The 23,788-nt window shown below is 41.8% G+C and overlaps 3 protein-coding genes across 6 annotated transcripts; 1 reads left to right on the top strand and 2 right to left on the bottom strand.

Moving 5' to 3' along the window:
- The first annotated feature begins 2,121 nt into the window (after window positions 1–2,121).
- Window positions 2,122–11,103, top strand: malt1 (MALT paracaspase 1). 4 transcript variants are annotated; one of them, XM_020469609.2, is made up of 17 exons: window positions 2,132–2,510; window positions 2,909–3,075; window positions 3,279–3,400; window positions 3,899–4,046; window positions 4,357–4,541; window positions 4,752–4,848; window positions 5,007–5,054; window positions 5,608–5,631; window positions 7,385–7,429; window positions 7,585–7,788; window positions 8,020–8,197; window positions 8,357–8,428; window positions 8,547–8,674; window positions 8,965–9,114; window positions 9,226–9,383; window positions 9,783–9,908; window positions 10,174–11,103. In XM_020469609.2, exons 1-17 carry the CDS (start codon window positions 2,362–2,364, stop codon window positions 10,618–10,620), a joined length of 2,448 nt encoding a protein of 815 aa, XP_020325198.1. In that variant the 5' UTR covers window positions 2,132–2,361; the 3' UTR covers window positions 10,621–11,103. The 4 variants fall into 4 exon arrangements, with proteins under 4 accessions (XP_020325202.1, XP_020325198.1, XP_031674686.1 ...); XM_020469619.2 differs by having other exon boundaries at window positions 2,368–2,505; XM_020469613.2 differs by lacking the exon at window positions 5,007–5,054 and having other exon boundaries at window positions 2,122–2,510.
- Window positions 11,104–17,770, bottom strand: LOC109877346 (complexin-4-like). The gene is made up of 3 exons (XM_020469629.2): window positions 15,543–17,770; window positions 13,545–13,632; window positions 11,104–11,885 (listed from the first exon to the last, which is right to left on the bottom strand). The coding sequence occupies exons 1-3, from the start codon at window positions 15,605–15,607 to the stop codon at window positions 11,658–11,660; spliced, it is 381 nt and encodes a 126-aa protein (XP_020325218.1). The 5' UTR covers window positions 15,608–17,770; the 3' UTR covers window positions 11,104–11,657.
- Window positions 17,771–20,309: 2,539 nt separating this feature from the next.
- On the bottom strand, window positions 20,310–23,452 carry mrps30 (mitochondrial ribosomal protein S30). Its single transcript, XM_020469592.2, has 5 exons — window positions 22,803–23,452; window positions 22,478–22,623; window positions 21,786–21,891; window positions 20,998–21,174; window positions 20,310–20,806 (listed from the first exon to the last, which is right to left on the bottom strand). Exons 1-5 carry the CDS (start codon window positions 23,398–23,400, stop codon window positions 20,544–20,546), a joined length of 1,290 nt encoding a protein of 429 aa, XP_020325181.1. The 5' UTR covers window positions 23,401–23,452; the 3' UTR covers window positions 20,310–20,543.
- Between the last annotated feature and the right edge of the window lie 336 nt (window positions 23,453–23,788).

Raw genomic sequence — 23,788 nt, 5'->3', positions numbered from 1 at the left:
GGAGGTCAATGAGAGTGTAGAATTTGGTCAACATAAAATGTTATTGCAAATTTGCTACATGGAGCTTAAACTTGATTGAATAGAAGTTTCGTAATGGTGAGGTTGTTATGAATGCACCGATATAAGTGGACGCACGTGGCATTTTGCCAACTGAAAAAAAACTACTTTATATCTGGATATCTATTTACATATTTTAGCATGGACATTGCCATTGAGGGCTTCCACCATTTTGAAGTAGTCAACTAGTTTGGGATTCCTATTAGTTGGGAGCAATCAGCCAATGAAGAAGAATAAAAATAAACTACTTTAAAATGGAGATAGCCTCAATGGCGCTACCCATGCTCTAGCAGACGCTATAACGGCAGATTCAAATATGAATCTTCTATCTATCTCTATGGCCCGTTTATCACACGCGTATCTGCCCTCATTAGCTAGAATGGTCGCACCTGATCACGCCTCTTCCCGCCTGCCTTGCATCTTTGAGGACATGCATTTCTATTGTTAGAGCGGTCACTCTATTATCTTGTCAATAGAGAATATTTAATGGAGGGCAAATAAAATCAAATGTTACTTGTCAAATGCGCCGAATACAACAGATGTAGACCTTACAGTGAAACGCTTACTTACAACCCTTAACCAACAATGCAGTTCAAGACAAATAATTAGGAAAATATTTACTAAATAAATGTCAAATGAAATAAAATAAAAAGTAACACAATTAAATAACAATAACGATGCTATATACAGGGGGTACCAAGTCAACGTGTTGGGGTACAGGTTCGTCGAGGTAATTTGTACATGTAGGTAGGGGTAAAGTGACTATGCATATATAATAAACAATGAGTAGCAGCAGTGTAAAAACAAAGGGGGGGGGGGGGGGGGGGGGTCAATGTAAGTAGTCCAGGTGGCCATTTGATTAATTGTTCAGCAGTCTTATGGCTTAGGGGTAGAAGCTGGTAAGTAGCCTTCCGGACCTAGACTTGGTGCTCCGGTACCGCTTGACGTGCAGTAGCAGAGAGAACAGTCTATGACTTGGGTGAATGGAGTCTTTGACAATTTTTTGGGGCCTGGATGGCAGGAAGCTTGGCCCCATTGATGTACTGGGCTGTACGCACTACCATCTGTAGCACCTTGCCGTTGATGCTGAGCAGTTGCCATATCAGGTGGTGATGCAACCGGTCAGGATGCTCTCGATGGTGCTTTTGAGGATTTTGGAATCCATACCAAATCTTTTCAAGGGGAAAAATGTGTTGTCATGCCCTCTTCACGACTGTCTTGGTGTGTTTGGACCATGATATTTTGTTGATGATGTGGACACCAAGGAACCTGAAACTCTTGGTCGCTCCACTACAGCCCATAGATGTTATTTAACAATGAGCATGTTTAATTTGGTCAACAAAAAATGTAATTGCTAATTTGCTACCTGAGGCTTATTAGATGGAATAGACGTTTTGTAATGGTTCGGTTTTTATTAATACAAAATGGTTCAGTTTTTATGAATGCACTGATATAAGTGGACCGCGTGGCTTTTTGGCAACTCTGAAAAATATGACTTTTTATCGGAGTTGTGCCTGTTGCTCACAGGCGTATCTGCCCTCTCATTGGCTAGAATGATCCCAACTGATCTCGCCCCCACCCTCCTGCTCTCCATCTTTGAGGACATGTATTTTCATTGTTAGAGTGGTCACTCGACTATCTTGTCAGTATAATTGAACATATTTGGTATTACTAACCATTGAAAAATGATGATCTATGACTATAAATAATCAAAGTGGAACCAAACAGATTAATACAAATAATTTATTTCAGATGTGGGAACTCTTTAGGCAGTTTAGAAGTAATACTAATACAGTTTTAATTCGGAATTAGTCAACCCAATTAGGGTTTAAATGCGGAAGACACATTTCAGTTGAATCCATGCAGTTGTACAACTGACTAGGGTATTTCCTTTTCCATTTCTCTTAATAATGCACCCTTCCTCTGTCATTCGTCCTTACCTTCAGAGAATATCGTGATCAAGGAGGTAAGGAAGGATGCAAGTTTAGAGTATTGGGGCAAAAACGGAAGACCCATAACTAAAACCGAAAGTCCCACCCAGTGGTAGGAGTGTAATATCACTATTTGTAGGCTGTTTCAGGAAGTAACACCAACTCGTCTGAATATTTGTGTCTTTTTGGCCCTCCCCAGAATGATCTTCGGAATTCCCCCAAACTTCTGCAGCGACCATGCCCATGTATCTACCTCTTCTGTGTCGAACACCTGATTTCAAACTACGACATATTTTTCATTTCACAAATGTTCAGATTTTTTTGCAAGTAACTTTTTCAAATTGACTGAACTGAACTACAGTAACTCGCTGAGATGTCGGATTCATCTGACCGGTCTTTAAACTTAAATTTTCTGAAAGAACCTGTCTTGAGGAAACTGTGTGAGGCTCTGGATAAAACCAACAGTAAAGGATGGCGTAAACTCGGGGAGATGATCGGCAATGATCGGCGTTTTAGGGTGAGGTAAGCCTAATTAAGCAGTCGAACAGCCCGTCTGACGGTCGCGCGGAGATCCTTAGAGGGCGTAGTTCTACCTGATGCCGTATTACCTAACGACCTAAAAGGAATAATAGCGCCATCTTGTGGTCGGTTGGGCAAGTCTGAAGGGTTATTCTTTAAACATGTTAGTTTACTTGTTTGATTTTAACAGTATAAATGTTACCCCTATCGTCAACATACTGTTATAACACAATAATACATGTTATCAGTATTCCTGTGCATTTTACATTTCCTACGAGTGAACTAACTTGTGAGCTATGTGCCTCCCCTGCTGTTCATATATTTTTTGCTTATTAAATAGTGTCATAGACAGTGTGTGCATTACTGTGTGCATAAATTCTGCCTTTTCCTCCACTGTGCAGTTCAGATGAGATGGAGATGTGCTCTTTGAAGGTGTTGGAGCTGGAGGGCAGCCCCAGCCGCGTGCTGCTCAGGCTCATGGGAGACAGAGGGTGCACACTGGGCCATCTGGTAGACTTACTACAAACCATGGGCCATACAGAGGCCCTACAGTGTGTCAAACCACCAGGTATACAGAGCATCTTTATAAGATGTGTTCGCTGACTATTATCTGGTTGGTACTTGGAGGGAAGGCTCAGGATTATAAATGGTTTTGGCGACAAGTTAATCTCGACTCTTGATTTTGGTCCCTGTATGTAAATGTATTGATTATTTATTGTACATATATTTGAATCATTATTGAGAATTTCTTTCCATAATGGTTGTGTTTAGGTATTCAGATCCTCATTCAGCCCCAATCTGTGGCTATAATAGTGGGACACAACCTGCGACTCAGCTGTTATGCTGTGGGGAAGGCTGGTGTTCAATTCCAGTGGTTCAAAACCAAGGAAGAGGTGGGTAGCCTACTAGGGTGTGTTTTGAAGGTAGACCGTACTGTTTATGGATTGGTTGTAAACATGTCATTAAACATGTTTTCAGATAATGATATTGCTGATATCTTGACCAGATAACATTGTGACAGCTGTGGCTTCATAATGATATATATATATATTTCACCTTTATTTAACCAGGTAGGCTCGTTGAGAACAAGTTCTCATTTACAACTGCGACCTGGCCAAGATAAAGCAAAGCAGTGTAACACAAACAACAACACAGAGTTACAGATGGAATAAACAAACATACAGTCAATAATACAATAGAAAAAGTCTATATACAATGTGTGCAAATGAGATAGGATAAGGGAGGTAAGCCAATAAATAGGCCATAGTGGCGAAATAATTACAATTTAGCAATTAAACACCAGAGTGATAGATGTGCAGAAGATGAGTGTGCAAGTAGAGATGTATATTTCATGTATTATGAATTGATTTGACACATTGTGACTTCTCCAGGTACACAACAGTTCTTCTCCAGACCTGGTGATTAGCCCAGTCCAACTGACAGACGCAGGCTTCTACATCTGCAGGGTTAATTGTGGAGACTCCTTTGAGTTCAGCCAGTGGGCTCAGGTGGATGTCCTGAATGTTGCAACATCTTATGGTGAGACACTATCTTTTACCTCCCAATCAGTTCATGGACAACGTTGTTATTATGTCTTTCTTTTGCCTGGGATTTTTGGAATTTGATTTCTATCTGGTTCCATTTTAATAAGGCTAACATTTTCTACAAGTTGTCGGTTCCTCCTTTCTGTGAAAGACAGACAAAACAGGGGTGAGTTTCCTGAACGCTTTGTAGCACTAACGTTATCTTTTATCCCTCCAGAGCTTTCGCTAAACTCGCCCCCAGAGCGACTGATTTTTCTTTGATTTGATTTGACTGCACATTGAATAAACGTATGTTTTCCATGCAGGGTTGGGGTCACACTCGTTGGAGGGCAGGCTGAAGGTGGTGATCCAGCCCCAGGGCCAGAGACTGCTGGTGGGGGACTCTCTGCAGCTGGAGTGTGGGGCGGTAGGGAGGCCTATCCCCCGCTACCAGTGGCACAGGAACGGGGTGCCCCTTCACTTTCCAGAGGCCTCCAAGAGGAGACTCACGGTAAGGAGGTCAGAGGAGGATGCTAACATCCTTGAGCGCTTATGTAGAAAGTTCCACATTTATACTGTTAAAGTGGCACTGTTACATATTTTGTAGTTACAGTACAGTAACTCTACAATACTGTTGAATGTTGTACAAGTCAGATGAAAACCGTGAGATTTAGTTGGATTTTTTTTCAAATAGCTTGATATTGTTCGTTAATTCAAACAGATTCCGTATCTGCTGCTGGAACATCATGGAAAGTATCGCTGTGAGATTTGTATTAACAACGAAAGGACGTGGACGAATGAAGTAGACATTCTAGTGGGTATGTCACTATCCTTTATTTTACAGTATTATAATGATGATATTGATCCTAGCCTCAACAAAAGGTCTGTTTATCAGTATACAAAATGAGCAAAAACGACTCGCATTGAATTTGGTGACAGTTCTTGATGATTACTTACTCTTGTTCTTAAATGAAAGGACCAAGGATATCTGTCCAGTTTTCAGGGGCAATGGAGTGTTCTGAAGGTATAGTTGAAGTGCCTGGTTTCTCTTAGTTTGGCCATCTGAGATGTACAGTATGTGCATGAATAAAACAGGGCCATGTTGGAAACAGTGGGATGGCAAAGTGAATCTGTTTTTATAGAGAAGGAGGGTTTGGTTCCAGGTGTTGCATGCATTCTTTTCATCCTTTGAATTTTTGCCCGTTCATTTGATTGATTTATATTTTTGAGAGCACAACATAATCATAACAATCCCACAGAAAGTATGAAATTGTCTGTAATTTTAAAAATTGTCCGATGCTCAAAATCGCTACATTTCAATTATATAACCATTCACGGCTTTCAGTGATTCAGCTTAGATGTCCCGTATCAATTTCCAATTAATATTTGCAAATGTTCAAGACAGGACATATTTTCAGTGGGTACTCATTTACTAATGGCTAACATTAGGCATGTTGATCCGTTTGGCTTCTGACTGACCCCCACCTAATCGGTGACACTTTTTACTTTAATTCAGTTGAAATCAAAGCACAGGAAATATACATTCTAGTAATTGTTCTAAAATTGTTTTCCCACAGATGATGTTTTTGCCTTTGGAGCTGGTAAGTGACACGCATTGACGTATATCTGAGATGATCTATCACTGTTTATTGGACATTGTTTCCGGCAATTCTAAATGTTTCTGCACATTACATGAAGCAGTTTATCTCCTGAGAATGTTTATCAATCCACCATGTGTAATATCTGTATAATACACTGCTCAAAAAAATAAAGGGAACACTTAACACAATGTAACTCCAAGTCAATCACACTTCTGTGAAATCAAACTGTCCACTTAGGAAGCAACACTGATTGACAATACATTTCACATGCTGTTGTGCAAATGGAATAGACAACAGGTGGAAATTATAGGCAATTAGCAAGACATCCCCCAATAAAGGAGTGGTTCTGCAGGTGGTGACCACAGACCACTTCTCAGTTCCTATGCTTCCTGGCTGATGTTTTGGTCACTTTTGAATACTGGCGGTGCTTTCACTCTAGTGGTAGCATGAGACGGAGTCTACAACCCACACAAGTTGCTCAGGTAGTGCTACTCATCCAGGATGGCACATCAATGCGAGCTGTGGCAAGAAGGTTTTCTGTTTCTGTTAGCGTAGTGTCCAGAGCATGGAGGCGCTACCAGGAGACAGGCCAGTACATCAGGAGACGTGGAGGAGGCCGTAGGAGGGCAACAACCCAGCAGCAGGACCGCTACCTCTGCCTTTGTGCAAGGAGGAGCAGGAGGAGCACTGCCAGAGCCCTGCAAAATGACCTCCAGCAGGCCACAAATGTGCATGTCTGCTCAAACGGTCAGAAACAGACTCCATGAGGGTGGTATGAGGGCCCGACGTCCACAGGTGGGGGTTGTGCTTACAGCCCAACACCGTGCAGGACGTTTGGCATTTGCCAGAGAACACCAAGATTGGCAAATTCGCCACTGGCGCCCTGTGCTCTTCACAGATGAAAGCAGGTTCACACTGAACACATGTGACAGACATGACAGAGTCTGGAGACGCCGTGGAGAACGTTCTGCTGCCTGCAACATCCTCCAGCATGACCGGTTTGGCGGTGGGTCAGTCATGGTGTGGGGTGGTATTTCTTTGGGGGGGCCGCACAGCCCTCCATGTGCTCGCCAGAGGTAGCCTGACTGCCATTAGGTACCGAGATGAGATCCTCAGACCCCTTGTGAGACCATATGCGGGTGTGGTTGGCCCTGGGTTCCTCCTAATGCAAGACAATGCTAGACCTCATGTGGCTGGAGTGTGTCAGCAGTTCCTGCAAGAGGAAGGCATTGATGCTATGGACTGGCCCGCACTTTCCCAAACCTGAATCCAATTGAGCACATCTGGGACATCATGTCTCGCTCCATCCACCAACGCCACGTTGCACCACAGACTGTCCAGGAGTTGGCGGATGCTTTAGTCCAGGTCTGGGAGGAGATCCCTCAGGAGACCATCCGCCACCTCATCAGGAGCATGCCCAGGCGTTGTAGGGAGGTCATACAGGCACGTGGAGGCCACACACACTACTGAGCCTCATTTTGACTTGTTTTAAGGACATTACATCAAAGTTGGATCAGCCTGTAGTGTGATTTTCCACTTTAATTTTGAGTGTGACTCCAAACCCAGACCTCCATGGGTTGATAAATTTGATTTCCATTGACAATTTTTGTGTGATTTTGTTGTCAGCACATTCAACTATGTAAAGAAAAAAGTATTTAATAAGAATATTTCATTCATTCAGATCTAGGATGTGTTATTTTAGTGTTCCCTTTATTTCTTTGAGTAGTGTATAATGATAGCGTTGTGATTGTAGGTGTCAGTGAACTAATCCTGAACAGCAATCAAGAACCACCTTATGGTAAGCAGAACACAAAATGAATCCACCCAGTACTTGGTTACCTTTTATTACTGCTAGAATATCAAATGCCTTTTCTCCATGTTGGTCAATATGTTACATTTCTCCACAACTGATTTCAGCTCGTAGTCATTGATGGTATTTGTCTCTCATCACAGCGACAGATAAAGTGGCCCTGCTAATCGGGAACCTCTCGTACCGGAACCACCCCCAGCTCAAGGCGCCAATGGTTGATGTGTATGATCTCACCAACCTCCTGCGCCAGCTCAACTTCAAGGTAGTATCGCTGCTGGATCTCACCGAGTCAGAGATGCGCAACGCCGTGGACGAGTTTCTGCTCTTACTTCACAAGGGTGTCTATGGTACGCCATTCATTATTATGGCCTATTAGAGTATGAGAGACCGAACTAGAAGAATTCGATCAGTCAAATATTAGTTTATTTGATCTGGTTTTCCAAAAATATAGTGAATCATAAAAAATAAAATACTAGTTTTAAAAAGTGAAGTCTATTTTCAGTCTTATTTCATTCACTGCTCTATTTACTGTCTCGTTTAATTCACTCCCATAAACTTTTGCTGTACTTTTTTTTTAGGTTTGCTGTACTATGCTGGACATGGTTATGAGAACTATGGCAACAGCTTCATGGTACCGGTGGATGCTCCAAACCCATATCACTCAGCCAACTGCCTGTGTGTGCAGAGCATCCTCAAACTGATGCAGGAGAAGGAGACAGGCCTCAATGTGTTCCTGTTGGATATGTGCAGGAAGCGGTGGGTAAAGACTAGTATACTGTGCTAACCATGTTTGTTTTATGTTTATTTGTTTTTCACTACTATTTAATGTCCCTTCCCTGTTAGTAACATGGGATATAGACCACTCACCATTTCTTGTTTGTTGTAATACTGTAACTATTACATTTTTATTTTTAGAAATATTCATGATGATACAACCCCAAACATACTATTGAGGGTCACAGCTAACATTGTCTTTGGATATGCAACGTAAGTAATCAGACGATTACTCAAATATATGTCTAAACTTCTATTCGTAACATGTCACTTTGTATGAACAAATGAAGTGATATATTCCCCAATTCTGTTCCATTCTTCTATTGTGCAGCTGCCAAGATGCAGAAGCGTTTGAGCTGAGCTCTAGTGGATTCACTAACGGTGTCTTCGTCAAGTTTCTGAAGAAACGTCTTCTGGAGGATGAGAAGATCACTGTGTTGCTGGACAGAGTGGCTGAGGGTTAGGAGCAATGGACCAATTATGTATTGGTGAACTAATCATTTAGTAAATGTCACCCCATCTATAGTATTTGTGGTCATGGAGCACAAGTCAATGTAGGCATGAAATATACAGTATTGATCTAATGCAGTGCCGTGCAAAATAAGTAACAGGAGTACAGAAACACATCTATCCTATCCTACCCTGTATACTTCCATGCATCGATTATCATGGCAATAATACTTTGCCTAACACATTTCTTCTGTGAGAGCCTGAGGTAATGTTGTTATGGTGTTGCTTGTGTTATCCAGACATGGGCCAGTTCGATGCCACTAAGGGGAAGCAGGCTCTGGAGATCCGCAGCAGCCTATCAGAGAGGAGGGCTCTGACTGACCCTGTACTGCCTGGTGACAGCTCTGACATGGCCCTGGCTCACAACCGTCAGTGGGCCAAGGCTCACGGTAAGGACACGATCAACCAATGAAAGTAAATGCAGTACATTTCAATTAGAATTGTTTAGCTGAAGCAATCAACATACTTATTGTGGACATAATGTTGTGTTTTCATTCTAGAACTGCCTGAGAGTATGTCTCTGGACTTTGACTGTGGGGCTCAGATCAAGCTGGGCTTCGCTGCAGAGTTCTCCAACGTGCTGGTCATTTACACCCACATCGTGAAGAAACCAGAGGACATGTTCTTCTGCCAGGCTCACGTCACCAACTTCTCCCCGGTGAGACGCTACGGTCTTTCATCTTGTTCAATTATGCCAACTTGTTCCTTCCTAAAAGCTCCTGTCACCAGTTTCTCACAATTTGTTCCCTGTCCCCTAACCCTTGTGTCCACAGATCTGAACAGGTGTAGCTAATCCATCCAAGCTTTTCCGATCAATGAACACCAAAGGGATAGGGAAAGAAATTTAAAATCAATATGTCACTGATGTCATAAGGGTTTTCCTCAGCTCTGTTCAATACCAATGAGAGCGATTTGTCTTTCTTGGGGTTTACTGAAACAACATTAGGAGCATAGTTTAGAGTCTGTCTGCTGAAGATGCTGAGGCTCCAGCACCTGCCTGAAAACTTTGCATATGCAGGTCGTCTTGTCCTAAAAACATTTCCTTTGTTCTGTCCAGGACCTTGACATTGATCCCAAAGAGATGAACAGGGAGACACCAGAGGAGACTGGCATCTACCTGCTCTCCAGCAGTCTTCCCCAGCACTGCCTGTACACACGCCTCAGCTCTCTACAGAAGCTCAGGGTAAGTGTACAAAGGATAATCACCACTTTCCACATTCTCACATTACTACGACATTATTATATTGTCTTTGCCCTTTTAGTTTGATATCTTCAAAAAAGTTTTAATCAACCTTCCTGTTCATATGTGTCCCCTCTGTAGGAGTAGCTGGTGTCATGTTAGAGCAGAGCTTACCTTGGACAAAACGTTTTTGATCTCCATTGGAGCTCTAGTATAAACATATTAGGTTCATAAAATGTTCTTCTACTCCTTGTCTTCTCCTCTGTAGGATCAGCTGGGGTTTACAGTTTGTCTACAGGGCTCTTTCAAGGCCATGGATGAGCTGGTGGACTGGACCACTGACGTCAACATCGGCAAGCCCCTGATCGCCAGACTAGACCTGTACCGCACCATGAGGAGGAACAGCTGCCTGCAGACCTGCCCCATGCCCCACAGCCCCTGCCATAGCCCCAGAGCCGAGCACCTCCACCACCACCCCCAAGGCCTTCTCTCCCCACACTGCTCCAGCCCTTACCTGGATGTGTGCGAGCCTTTACAGGGAGCTGTGGGAGGCTCAGGTTGTGTGAGCTCCACTCTGTATGACAACTGCTTCTCTCGCTATGGCTGTACTAGTAGTGACTCCCCTGGCAGAGCCAGCATTCCCATAGAGACCACGGATGACATAAACGAGCTGCAGACAGTCTTCATTAATAGCCTGCAGTTTCACCACCAGTGATGAGGCCCTCTCTAGGGCATTGGTTGCCTGGTGCCAGATCTGTTTCTGCTGTTTTGCTTTCTCCTATGGCCATCAGATCTGGGATCAGGCTATGGTGGATTTTTGTAGGTCTACTCTGTAAATCCTAGTTTATTCCATGGCAAACTCTTTCATACAGTTGCCTGGCTTTAGTGGAGATTAGATGTATTTAGTACTTTAGACTAGATTTTTAAATTGAAATAACTGTCAGAGTTGTATAGCTGTACTTAAAAGGTTACATATCCAGCCTGCTGTGAAAAGGTTGTTTATTGCGATTCTTTTTCCGTTTGTTAGATAATGATGATATAATGTGAACTATTAAGCTTTGCTGAAACGATCTTAACCAGCCTCTTTCATATTCTGTAGATGATCTTTAAGAGCGGTTACTAAATGTAATAAAGATGTAATAACTTTATCCACGGGGAGGCATTGTCTCACTATATAAACAAGAGTTCTGGACATGGATTGTTTTTCATGGGCTTCTTATGATTCGTCTCTATTTATTATAAACAAAAATGCCAAATCCAGTTATATACACTGTTTTACAAAGGCCCAAAATTCAGAGGGTTGTCTTTTTTAACAAGAAGCAATTCAGAGCATTTATAACCATGATACCATTGTTTTTTCTCTCCTCCCAATTGTACTTTCTTACAAAGAAAACATGAGGTTTGCTGTATATAAAAAGAACAGAACCCCTTTTTTAATTACAACAACTAAAATACTCTTACTCCCTCTCAGCCCTGTGATGTTTTTCCCGACCTCTTCCCCACAGCTTTCTGAGAAAGACAGATTAAGAGTCATCACTTCAACCCTCTATTGACAGATTAGCCAACCTAAGTCTGGTTCAATTTAGACTGTGTAGAAGGTCTACTATACGTGTTTCGGATCAATCCAAGTCCACAGTCTAGATTAGAATACTGGAAAGCTGGAATATTTCAGGGAAGTCCAACCTTGGAAGTTATATCCTTGGTCAAACTTGGTGCTTAGGAACTAATCAACTGAACCAATGTTTTCTCTCATCACATGACACAGCACTTCTCCTCTGCTTTAGATTTCATCTCAACCATAGTTGCCGACGCTTTCTCCTTGATCTGGTCCATGTCCATGTTCTGTAAGTTCTGTATCTGGCCCAGGATAGAATCCTTCTCTTCCTCCTCTGTGGCGTCCTCGTCCACCATTTTGAGTAGTTCTTCTGGCACGTCGATGTCGTCTCCTGCTGACTCCATCAGGTTTGCATCCTGTTCACTCTAAACACAGCAAGAAAGACAGGTCAGACTGGCTGAGTAGGAGTGTATTATACCAACATACTGTCTCAATATCATCATGTCTAAATTCTATTGTTTTTCTTCCTGGACTATGTTTTAGCATACAGCAGGTCCTGTCTTCACTGAGGGGATTTATGTCCAAAAGCTAACACTTCAAACAACAGCTTAATTTAGCATCACATGTGATCCTCTATGACCCTGCAAGAGAGGGAGACTCCCTGCATAGCCTGTGAGACAGATGGCATACAGACACACGCACAAACACAGGGCATGTTGGGTCTTGGGCTCAAACGTGAGATATCTGCAGGCCTTAGACTCCTGTACATGTACTGAGTCACTCTGACACTGATCGACACAGCCTCTGCATCATGTTACTAATTTATGATAGTGTTCTCATTTACAGAGAAAATATGTAAGATTATCACCTTATGTTATTCATAGAAAAGGGAAAATTATATACTAAACAAAAATATAAAGGCAAGTGTTTGTCCCATGTTTCATGAGCTGAAATAAAAGATCCCAGAAATGTTCCATACACACAAAAAGCTTATTTCTGCCAAATTTTGTGCACAAATTTGTTTACATCCCACAACACAAGGCCACAAATGTCTCAAGTTTTGAGGGAGTGTGCAATTGGCATGCAGACTGCAGAAACTTCCACCTGAGCTATTGTCAGAGAATTGAATGTTAATTTCTTTACCATAAGCCACATCCAACGTCATTTTAGAGATTGGCAGTACATCCAACTTGCCTCACAACCGAAGAAATTCTGCACAAACTGTCAGAAAGCATCTCAGGGACGCTCATCTGCATGCTCGGTGTTCTCACCAGGGTCTTGACCTGACTGCAGTTCGGAGTGCGGTAACTGACTTCAGTGGGCAAACTCACATTCAATGGCCACTGGCACGCTGTAGAAGTGTGCTCTTCATGGTTGAATCCCGGTTTCAACTGAAGAGAGTACCCCATGGTGGGGTTATGGTATGGGCAGGCATAAACTATGGACAACGAACACAATTGCATTTTATTGATGGCAATTTGAATGCACAGAGATACTGTGACGAGATCCTGGGGCCCATTGTTGTGCCATTCATCCACCGCTATCATCTCATGTTTCAGCATGATAATCCACGACCCCATGTCGCAAGGATCTGTACAAAATTCTTGGAGGCTGAAACTGTCCCAGTTCTTCCACGGCCTGCATACTCACCAGACATGTCACCCATTGAGCATGTATGGGATGCTCTGGATTGACGTGTGCGACAGCTTGTTCCAATTCCCACCCATATCCAGCAACTTCGCACAGCCATTGAAGAGGTGTGGGACAACATTCCACAGGCCACAATCAACAGCCTGATCAACTCTATGCGAAGGAGATGTGTCGCACTGCACGAGGCAAATGGTGGTCACATTAGATACTGACTGGTTTTCTGATCCTTTTAAAGGTATCTGGGACCAACAGATGCATATCTGTATTTCCAGTCATGTGAAATACATAAATTAGTGAAGTAAAATCTTTGAAATTGTTGCATGTTAAGTTTTATAATTTTGTTCAGTATAGTTTTTTATTATTGAGGGTATTTGTAGCTAAATCATTTCTCATCTTGTTCCATATGACATGAGAATGAGATGAGACTGTCTTACCTTTGGTAGTCTGTATTTGTCTCTTAAGCACGTTCTCAATGTAGCCCTCTCAGCCTTCTTTACCAAGAACTCTGAATCTCTCTCCATCCTGTTTTCAGACAAGATCAGAAACCATGTTATCAAAACTATAAAAACGTTTTAATATATTGTTGAATAGAATATCCAAAGTGGTTCAAAGGCATTGTATTTTCACTGTGTGATACTGGTTGTGTAAAGGTTAGCATTATATTTTCAGAGATAAAAATGTGTTTTTCGGCATTTGTGTAATCATAATTCCTAATGGCGTTGCCATTTTCATATCAGTCAATCACACGTTACTGGTGTCAGTTCTAAATCAAATACTATATGAAGACTCAGTTTCTAGGGCCGCAGAGTAATAGTTTTGTTTGTGTTGATCTCCAGATTATGACAGCATTTGTCAATCCCACCAATTTTAGCAATTGGAGACAGAAAGTAATTCAGAAATAATCTGGATGTGATGTAATCTAGGACTACATGGTGCGTCTGCTTTTCAGTTTGACTCTCGTGATATATAATATGTGGTAAAACATTCTTCACAAAAATGTTAAAATATTTTTATTTTACCTTTATCAGTGTAATACTCTTGAAGGTACATTTACAGGGTTTTTTCTCATTTCCATTGTATCTCCCTTGGCTTTTATACTTTTATACTTCACATATGGTCTAATTCAAACATTCGCTATTTAAACAAAAGTATGTGAACAACCCTTCAAATTTGTGGATTCGGCTATTTCAGCCACACCGGTTGCTGACAGGTGTATAAAATCGAGCACATAGCCATGCAATCTCCATAGACAAATGTTGGCAGTAGAATGGCCTTTCTGAAGAGCTCAGTGACTTTCAATGTGGCACCGTCATAGGATGCCACCTTTCCAACTAGTCAGTTGGTCAAATTTCTGCCCTGCTAGAGCTGCTTTGGTCAACTGTAAGTGCTGTTATTGTGAAGTGGAAATGTGTAGGAGCAACAATGGCTCAGCCGCAAAGTGGTAGGCCACACAAGCTCACAGAACGGGACTGCCGAGTGCTGAAGCATGTAGCGTAAAAATCGTCTGTCCTCTGTAGCAACACTCACTACCGAGTTCCAAACTGCCTCTGGAAGCAACGTCAGCACAAGAACTGTTTGTCCGGAGCTTCATGAAAAGGGTTTCCATGGCAGAGCAGACTCACACAAGCCCAGGAGAACGCTACCTGCCTGAATGCATAGTGCCAACTGTAAAGTTTGGTGGAGGAGGAATAATGGTCTGGGGCTGTTTTTCATGGCTTGGGCTAGGCCCCTTAGTTCCAGTGAAGGGAAATCTTAACGCTACATCATGCAACGATCATGCTGTGCTTGTGGCGTACAGTTTGGGGAAGGCCCTTTTCTGTTTCAGAATGATAATGCGCCTGTGCACAAAGCGAGGTCAATACATAAATGGTTTGTAATCAGTGTGGAAGAACTTGACTGGCCTTTGGGATGAATTGGAACGCCGACTGCGAGCCAGGCCTATTCGCCCAACATCAGTGCCCAACCTCACTAATGCTCTTGTGGCTGAATGTAAGCAAGTCCCTTCAGCAATGTTCCAACATCTAGTGGTAATCCTTCCCAGAAGAGTGGAGGCTGTTATAACAGCAAAGTAGGGACCAACTCAATATTAATGCCATGATTTTCCCACAACTTTTGATCATGCAGTGTAGCTCTAATTTTTCACAAAAGGGAAAGTTTAAAACTTAAAGCTCTGCTCTTGCTTGCTATTGAATAAAAACTGGCCATTTTAATCATCATCAAGGAGGTTGGGGTCAGATTCAGGAGAATCATTTGTCAACGTATTTTCCATTTAATTTCAATTGTATTTGGCTGAATTGAAATGGAATGGACCCCAACCCTAAGGCATTCCTTTCTAGGGTTGCAAAGCTACCGGTAATTTACCCAAGTTACCAGAATATTCAGTAATTTAGGTAATTTACAGAAAATTGATGGCAACTCTAGTATTGACTTACTTTTCCTCCACCAGCTGTTTCTGGTACTCCTCTGCCTCTTCTCTAGACATCCCCTCGGTGGCCATGGAGACAATGTTTCCTCTGGTAGTCCACTGTAGGAGAGAGCTGGACTGGACAGTGCTCTACTACTGTAGCTCTTCACCAAACTGCTCCACTACTTACCATCAGATTCAACTGTGTGAATATCCTACAAGGGGATTTGCAGGCAACACTTTTGTTTTTTCTGTCCTCAAGTTTTGGTCACTGAGTCCCAGCCTTCGACTGAGGGATGGCGTTGTGAAGGGCACGACTGATCCCTGATGGGCCGGCTTGACTACATAAGCCCTTATAATCAGAGTCATTTCTGCCAACGCCATGATCTGGATTAATCCTTTTGGGGACAGATTATTTAAATTAAAACATTTAATAAAAGTAAAGTTCACAGGGACTGCTTTTGAGATGGGTAACATTGTGGTGTAGACTGGTATAGTGGTATATTCCACTACAGACAGGGCAGAGCACTACTCACTAGGCCTAATCCATGTCATGTTGCTTGTGTGAGTTTGACCTTAATCCCCTTATATCACCAACCATATCCTGAGTCCCAATAGATGTCCCAGACTAAGAGTGCAATCTGTATACTATACCACTGAGTAATCAAGTCTGCACTCAGTTAATGAAACTATACTGTCTTGCCCAAAGTAAACAACTTGAAACATATACATTTCATTAGGACATCAACATTGTGAATACATAAGTCATTTCAAACGTTGCCAATATTAACACAGGCAATGTTCACGGTATAAATGTGATCTTGCATGTATCATTTTGGGAAGTAATGGACACAGACTTTGAACAATGATCTCCAAGATGACAGGCATACCATGTGACCTATAGCTGTCCTACATCACATCTGACATGACTTGTGTATCTATTTACCTCCCCTCCCACCCCAAGTCATTTTTCAACCAAATGTTTGTAGTATAGGGTTTGTCATATGATACTCACTGTACTGTACTTTGTTTGCAACTTCCATTACAGGGTTGCTGTTGCACAATGGTACAGGACTGTCTGTTCCCTGGGTCTGTGTCTGTATGAATAATAAAGGAACACCAGTAGGCAGAGGAGGCAGTACGATGATGCTGAGGGGAAGAACAAGGAGGGGAGGGAAAGGGGGCCCATAGACTGAGAGAGTAGCAGGAAGCTGATGAGAGAGGAGCAGGAAACTGATGAGAGAGGGAGAGTAGCAGGAAACTGATGAGAGAGAGAGAGTAGCAGGAAACTGATGAGAGAGTAGCAGGAAACTGATGAGAGAGAGAGTAGCAGGAAGCTGATGAGAGAGAGAGAGAAGAGCTCTATGCAGCACATTGTAAGGGACTAGGTGACTGACTAAAACAACCACGTTTTCTCACTCGGTCCCTTCCCTTCAACTCATCCTAATCCTGCTTCCTTTCTTCTGGAGAGTTATCTATACAAATAAATAATAATCTGGATTTTATATGTATCAGTTTTTTAGGTCTTTCTGCTTGGACGGTTGTGATGTGACCTTAGCCAGTGGAAACAATGTGGCTATGTGTCTTGACTGTATCAGTACATCTGCAAAGGTGCATTTGATTTGCACAGTAACTGCATTGATGTGGTGTATTCAAGATGCCTTTAATCCTACACTATTATGTATTACGTTGGACCCAATGAGTGTGTCTGTTGTTTGCTTTGATACTGCATCACAGGAGGTCATTTTCCATTACTGAGCCACTTTTTCCCACATGGTAAAATTATGGAAATTGGTTAGTTGTACAAAAGCAAAACTTTTTTTTCCTTCTCTGTACTGAATGTAATTGCAACTGTGGGACACCTGTATAGTTACTAATCCAGTAATAAACTACATGAGAATTTGTGCTGCTGGCAATGGCTTTGAAGTGGGTACTGCAAGCACCATGTGCTTTACATGACTATTACTGTACATGGCCTACCATTTGTAGCAGTTAACTGCTTCAATGTCAGGTGTGGTGGTTAGACTACTGAGCTTTGAAAAACTATGAACATGTGCTGATTGATTTGAATGTGGATTCAGTTAAAATGCTGTTGTCTCCATTATATCAATATAAATTCAACAGCTAGATACTTTATGCTCTGAATATGGACTGCATGTGATCTTTTTTATTTAACTAGGCAAGTCAGTTAAGAACAAATTCATATTTTCAATGACTGCCTAGGAACAGTGGGTTAACTGCCTGTTCAGGGGCAGAACGACACCTTGTACCTTGTCAGCTCGGGGGTTTGAACTTGCAACCTTCCGGTTACTAGTCCAGTTTATTGTTTTATTTCTTTCATCACATTCCCAGTGGGTCAGAAGTTTACATACACTCAATTAGTATTTGGTAGCATTGCCTTTAAATTGTTTTACTTGGGTCACACATTTTGGGTAGCCTTCCATCAGCTTCCCACAATAAGTTGGGTGAATGTTGGCCCATTCCTCCTGACAGAGCTGGTGTCACTGTGTCAGGTTTGTAGGCTCCCTTGCTTGCACACGCTTTTTCAGTTCTGCCCACACATTTTCTAAGCCCTTTCTTGAGCTCAGGGCTTTGTGATGGCCACTCCAATATCTTGACTTTGTTGTCCTTAATTAAACCATTTTGCCACAACTTTGGAAGTAAGCTTGGGGTCATTGTCCATTTGGAAGACCCATTTGCGACCAAGCTTTAACTTCCTGACTGATGTTGCTCAATATATCCACATAATTTTCCGCCCCCATGATGCCATCTATTTTGTAAAGTGCCCTCCTGCAGCATAGCACCCCCGTGCTTCACGTTGAGATGGTGTTCTTCGGCTTGCAAGCCTCCCCCTTATTCCTCCAAACATAACGATGGTCATTACGGCCAAACAGTTCTATTTTTGTTTCATCAGACTAGAGGACATTTCTCCAAAAAGTACGATCTTTGTCCTCATGTGCAGTTGCAAACCGTAGTCTGGCTTTTTTTATGGCGGTTTTGGAGGAGTGGCTTCTTCCTTGCTGAGCGGCCTTTCACTTTATGTCAATATAGTACTTGTTTTACTGTGGATATAGATAATTTTGTACCCGTTTCCTCCAGCATCTTCACAAGGTCCTTTGCTGTTGTTCTGGGATTGATTTGCACTTTTCACACCAAAGTACATGAATCTCTAGGAGACAGAACGCGTCTCCTTCCTGAACGGTATGACGTCTGTGTGGTCTCATGGTATTTATACTTGCATACTATTGTTTGTACAGATGAACGTGGTACCTTCAGGCATTTGGAAATTATTTTTCTGAGGTCTTAGCTGATTTCTTTTGATTTTCCCACGATGTCAAGCAAAGAGGCACTGAGTTTGAAGGTAGGCCTTGAAATACATCCACAGGTACACCTCCAATTGACTCAAATTATGTCAATTAGCCTATCAGAAGCTTCTAAAGCAATAACATCATTTTCTGGAATTTTCCAAGCTGTTTAAAGGCACAGTCAATTTAGTGTATGTAAACTTCTGACCCACTGGAATTGTGACACAGTGAATTAGAAGTGAAATAATCTGTCTGTAAACAATTGTTGGAAAAATTGTTGTTCCATCAGGTTTAGAGACTGTAAACCAGAAATGTCACTGTCAACTTTTTATGTAAATGTATGTACATCTACCATGGTCTATTATAATTGATATTCAGAGTTTGCGAGAAATGTCCAAATGAGGCTTTATGTATTACCGTATGCAAATATGCTTTGGTAATATTTCACTCCTGCAGGAATTAAAATGATGCACTTTGCCTGTGCTGTATTGTATCCCAGAATGGTGGGTTACATGACTATCAGCAATCACCTGTTTGTCAGACTGTAACCAATTCTTTCCCATTGCTAGAGGCCAGAACCCATGTTTTTCCAACATCTAATGATGTGGCTAATTGAAATTTGACAGTGAATGTTTCTTAGACTGACAAAACATCCTTATATTTTAGACATATTTTCCTTAGACATGTGTAAGTGGAAATTAAGCTATGATTATATTAGCAATGATTATTTTACAGGTTCAGCATTAATGGAGATACCCTTGGGAATTACTCATGCGTCTTTAGTGGTGCGGACAGAGGCAAAAATAGATTTCATTTTGGCAGGTAGTGTGTTGTAGGTCCTAAGTTGTTGGATATACTGAGCCATCTTAGTAAAATGTGTTCCTTTTTGGATCAACAATTATGTTCACGGACAATACTTTTTCTGCATTTTGACATAAATTATCCCTGTTTGTTTTTGTCCATGTTTCATTCACCATCATAATACTGGTATCTATGAGGTTGCAAAAATAGCAGTGACATCGGAACAGTGTTTTTGTTCGGTTGGTGACAGCTTGAGGCCTTCTGTTGCCTAACAGGATGTGTGTGTCTGTGGTTTAACAGAAATACAAACATTTTCCTGTTTGACAAGACTTCTTACTCTTGCACTTTTCTAGCCTATTCATCTTCAACCTAATTTATCACTTACACAAATTAGTTTGTGTGCAACTCCTTATACTTTTATAAACAGGTCAATTCTCTGCTTTGCTGACAATGAATCCCTTGAAGTCCCCATATGATGCCTGATTATTTTACAATATCTGTAAATGTTAAAGCAGTGTCCCTATAACTCATGTTTTTGTTCCAACTCAGATGTAACTTTCCTGTTGTATGTGGATGGTAAATACAAATCTAATGATAGATCAGCCTCGTCAGTGTGCCTAAAGAATTGTGCCGTTCTCCCACTGACTAAGCACCACGTAGTGACAAACAATCAGTTTGAAAACATTGTGGACTGTGCATTCATTTAATTTCATACACACAGCTGAAAAACAACCCACTGACCTGTAAGCAACAGTGTCCATTTAAAAACAATGTTTTTATTCCATTCTACATGAATACATTCTGCCAGACTATACCAGCGGTGTACTGCATGCATGCTCAGTTGTGTCCTTTAGCTGATATTGGTCAATGTTGAATACAGATGGAAACACTTCCTTCCTCCCACAAACACTAAACTCTCCATGTCAACCTGACCTGTTCAGTAGGAACTGGACAAGGAGCTTGAGGACCCTGTCGTCCAGCCCCACCACAGCCCCATCCTTCACCCCCTCATATAGACGCATGCTGTCTGTCCCCCAGCACACGTTCTTCCTGGGGTTCCCAGCGTCCGTCTCCATGGACAGGCCCAGGGTGTTGAGCTGGTAGCAGAAGAAGGAGAAGTACTGGCCGTCTGTGATCACAGCCTGGGACACAAAAGGCCTGGTCACGTCCTCATGGCTCCAGAAACCTGGTGATGTTTTGTTCAAGATTGCAAATGTGCTTTAACAAATGGTGTTATTCACAACTATTAAGAATATATTAATTCAAGAGCAGTCAGAGAGAAAACAGTTGAATGGTAAAATGAATTTTAAAAAACTACTGATTATTCTCAGGTAGGTAAGGAGAATAACATCTGATATTCAAGTTATGACTAGACACCTTGATACATGGCCTGTGCTCCTGTCCATGCAAATAGACTGGCAATGCCATTGGCTCTCAGGTAGACCTCGATCTGGTCAGTCAGATTCCGTTTGGCCATTTTGTCCCTGCGGTACCTGTCAGGGACCAGGTGGAACTGGGTGTGGCCGTAACAGCCTGGATCATGAAGCTTGGCTCCTGGGAAAGTAAAGACGAGAAAATAATTATGTTGAAATATACACCCACACAGAATACTTTGACACTACCACCACTAGTGGACGAATTGCAGTTGGTTGATGCACCACCTATGACTATGACAAAGTAAATGGCTGAGGCTGAAACAGACCGGCAGCCAGGCAGGCGCAAATACTTTGATCAATATTATTAAATTAACAACCAACACCGTGTGACAATTTTACATCCAAAGCCTACTCCAGGGATCATCAACTACATTCATCTGGGGGATGATTTTTTTCTTGAGTGGATGGTCAGGGTGCCAGAACATAATTAAAAATAAATGTGTAGACTGCAAATTGACCGCAAGAAGCCCAAACAGATATAATATTGGACTAAAACTATTTCAAACCTTGCTTACATTTGTATATGATCATATCTCTCCCCATTATGCGTTTGAATACTTTGGAATAGATTTCCAAAAGTAAAATCACTTTGAGTTGATTTGCTGGTGTTTTTACAGTCTTATGTCCAACAATAAAAAAAGTAAAAAGCACAAAAACAAATTGCACTGAAAATGTAGTTGGCCAAATAAAAATAACCAGTTGGGGAACCCTGGTCTACTCCATTATTACCTGTGAAGATATTGTTCTCATACTGTCTCCTGAACATGGGAAGCAGGTCTGGGGCAAACTTTATCTCTGGGACTTCAGCAGACATCACCACCTCAAGGGGGACAAACTGGAAGAGGGTCAGTGGAGATTTATTTGGAAACTACATGCACTCAAATGTAGGTCTAAAAAAAACATTTGGCCAAATCCCAGCTTCACATCAATGTTTCATGTATAATAATAGCCACGTGACCACTGAGTTTTGGATCAGTGTTGCTGTGTATGTCTCTAGCAGCTTTTAACAGGCTAATGTGATGATGCTCCATTAGCCGTTACAGGATAGGTATTACATTTCCCACCAACATTAACTTGCAGATACTACCTTAGTTCTCGATTCAGCCAAACATGCATCTTCTAAAACATCCATGTCCAGTTGCAGGTGGTTCGATTGAAATTAAAAAAAATACTCCGTTATTAAAATAAATCAAATGTTTTGCGCCATGAAGTAATCCAACAATATGTACTAAATTTAAACGAACCACCTGCAACTGGACAAAGACATTTTAGAAGATACATGTTTGGCCAAATCGATAACAAAGATAGTATTTTCAAATTAAAGTTGTTACTGTTTGTGCTTCTCCAAACAGTAACTATCTTAACAGCTAATGGAGCATCATATTAGCCCTTTCCAATCTGCTAGTGACTGTATGTAGTACCTGTGGAAGTTGTTGAGGTATCCTTATCTGACTGTGTGGCTTATCGTCAATCTGGAATCTGATTGGCTCGACGCGGCCACCCCGATGTCCCCTTGGAATGGTCCTCTGCCCTCTCATCCAGTAGAAGTTAACCTGAGGGTCAAAATCTAAACAGAAAGTGATGTAAGAGACAGAGTCTGTTGCATAGCAGAGACTGACAGAATCACAACTTCCCCTTACATATGAGTTAGTGCCACTGATGACTTTTTAATGCTTACACATCATGCCTTGGACTGAGGGTGGAATCAGGAGTGATTATGAATAAATGAACAAATTAATGGTTTACCTAAACTTGACAGCTGGAGTACAGGGTTGTGTTTGGCCATAGTGTGTGTGAGTCCAGATACCAGGTTTCTCAGAAAAGGTGCCACATAATGTTCTTGTTCCCTTTGCAAGAACGGTTGACGTTTCTTCATGTACCAATTCTCTTGTAAAATTGAATGGCAGACATGGGAACGGATGTCAGCAAATGCAGTTTCGTCAATGGTGGATGACGCATTCTGAAAGTCAGGTACCGATTCCTCCTTGGTCTCTTCAACAATGAACTTCTCAGGTAAGCCAGGTAGATATGCAGTCTTTGTGAAGTGCTGATACCATTTATCAGCATTAAGAGCAAAGGTTTGTGGACACAACACATATTTCTTTCGCTGAACTCGTGTGAGGAATGTCAATTTTTCCTGCACATCGGCGGCACGTACTTTGTCAAGATGTTCTGCAATCTGACGTCCTTTTGCAGACTTACTTTTAGCGGTCAGCGAAGGTACAATGGGAGGGTATACAGGCTCCTGAATTGCTGTCTTTGTATGAACGATCCGGTCGCTTCTAAACACATGTCCTTTTTTATGAAGTAATGACTGCAAGGGCAAGCGAGTGCGCACCGCCATGTTTGTCGCTGATGACGAGAGCGAGTTCTTCTCGTGCAAACTGGTTAAATTAAGAATATCGCCACCACGTGGAGGTTAAAAATAAATACTGCTCGTTCGAAAAATATTTCTGGGCCACTCATTCTCTAGTGTTGTTTTCGGAATGTGTATGCTATTAATGGAATGGTTATTTGAATCGAAAATATTATGTTTACAGCATCTTACACCAATCACAGGAGCCAAACGTTTGAAATTGTAATCGTTTTGAAACACAAGAGAACGTTTCGATTCATGAATACAACTTTTTCATCGGGAGAGTTCACACTAGATAACATAGCCATAACGTCAAAATTGGTTATATCGTAAAAATAGCTTTTTAATTTAAGATTAGGCATACGGTTAGCAGTAT

This window comes from Oncorhynchus kisutch, linkage group LG3, assembly GCF_002021735.2.
Source record: "Oncorhynchus kisutch isolate 150728-3 linkage group LG3, Okis_V2, whole genome shotgun sequence".
NCBI lineage: Eukaryota > Metazoa > Chordata > Actinopteri > Salmoniformes > Salmonidae > Oncorhynchus > Oncorhynchus kisutch.
This window is presented reverse-complemented; position numbering and strand designations above follow the sequence as displayed.

Bases quoted from the DNA above. Each gene is read 5' to 3' on its own strand.
- LOC109877346 (XM_020469629.2), bottom strand. From the start codon at position 15,607: ATGGCCACCGAGGGGATGTCTAGAGAAGAGGCAGAGGAGTACCAGAAA. The intron at 13,633-15,542 runs GTAAGTCAATAC...GTCTGAAAACAG, and splicing joins AAACAGCTGGTGGAGGAAAA to GATGGAGAGAGATTCAGAGT. The intron at 11,886-13,544 runs GTAAGACAGTCT...TGCTGTGTTTAG, and splicing joins ACAAATACAGACTACCAAAG to AGTGAACAGGATGCAAACCT.
- malt1 (XM_020469609.2), top strand. From the start codon at position 2,362: ATGTCGGATTCATCTGACCGGTCTTTAAACTTAAATTTTCTGAAAGAA. The intron at 2,511-2,908 runs GTAAGCCTAATT...TCCACTGTGCAG, and splicing joins GATCGGCGTTTTAGGGTGAG to TTCAGATGAGATGGAGATGT. The intron at 4,542-4,751 runs GTAAGGAGGTCA...TAATTCAAACAG, and splicing joins CCTCCAAGAGGAGACTCACG to ATTCCGTATCTGCTGCTGGA.
- mrps30 (XM_020469592.2), bottom strand. From the start codon at position 23,400: ATGGCGGTGCGCACTCGCTTGCCCTTGCAGTCATTACTTCATAAAAAA. The intron at 21,175-21,785 runs GTAATAATGGAG...TTACTTTCCCAG, and splicing joins TGAGAACAATATCTTCACAG to GAGCCAAGCTTCATGATCCA. The intron at 20,807-20,997 runs GTGTCTAGTCAT...AAACATCACCAG, and splicing joins AGCACAGGCCATGTATCAAG to GTTTCTGGAGCCATGAGGAC.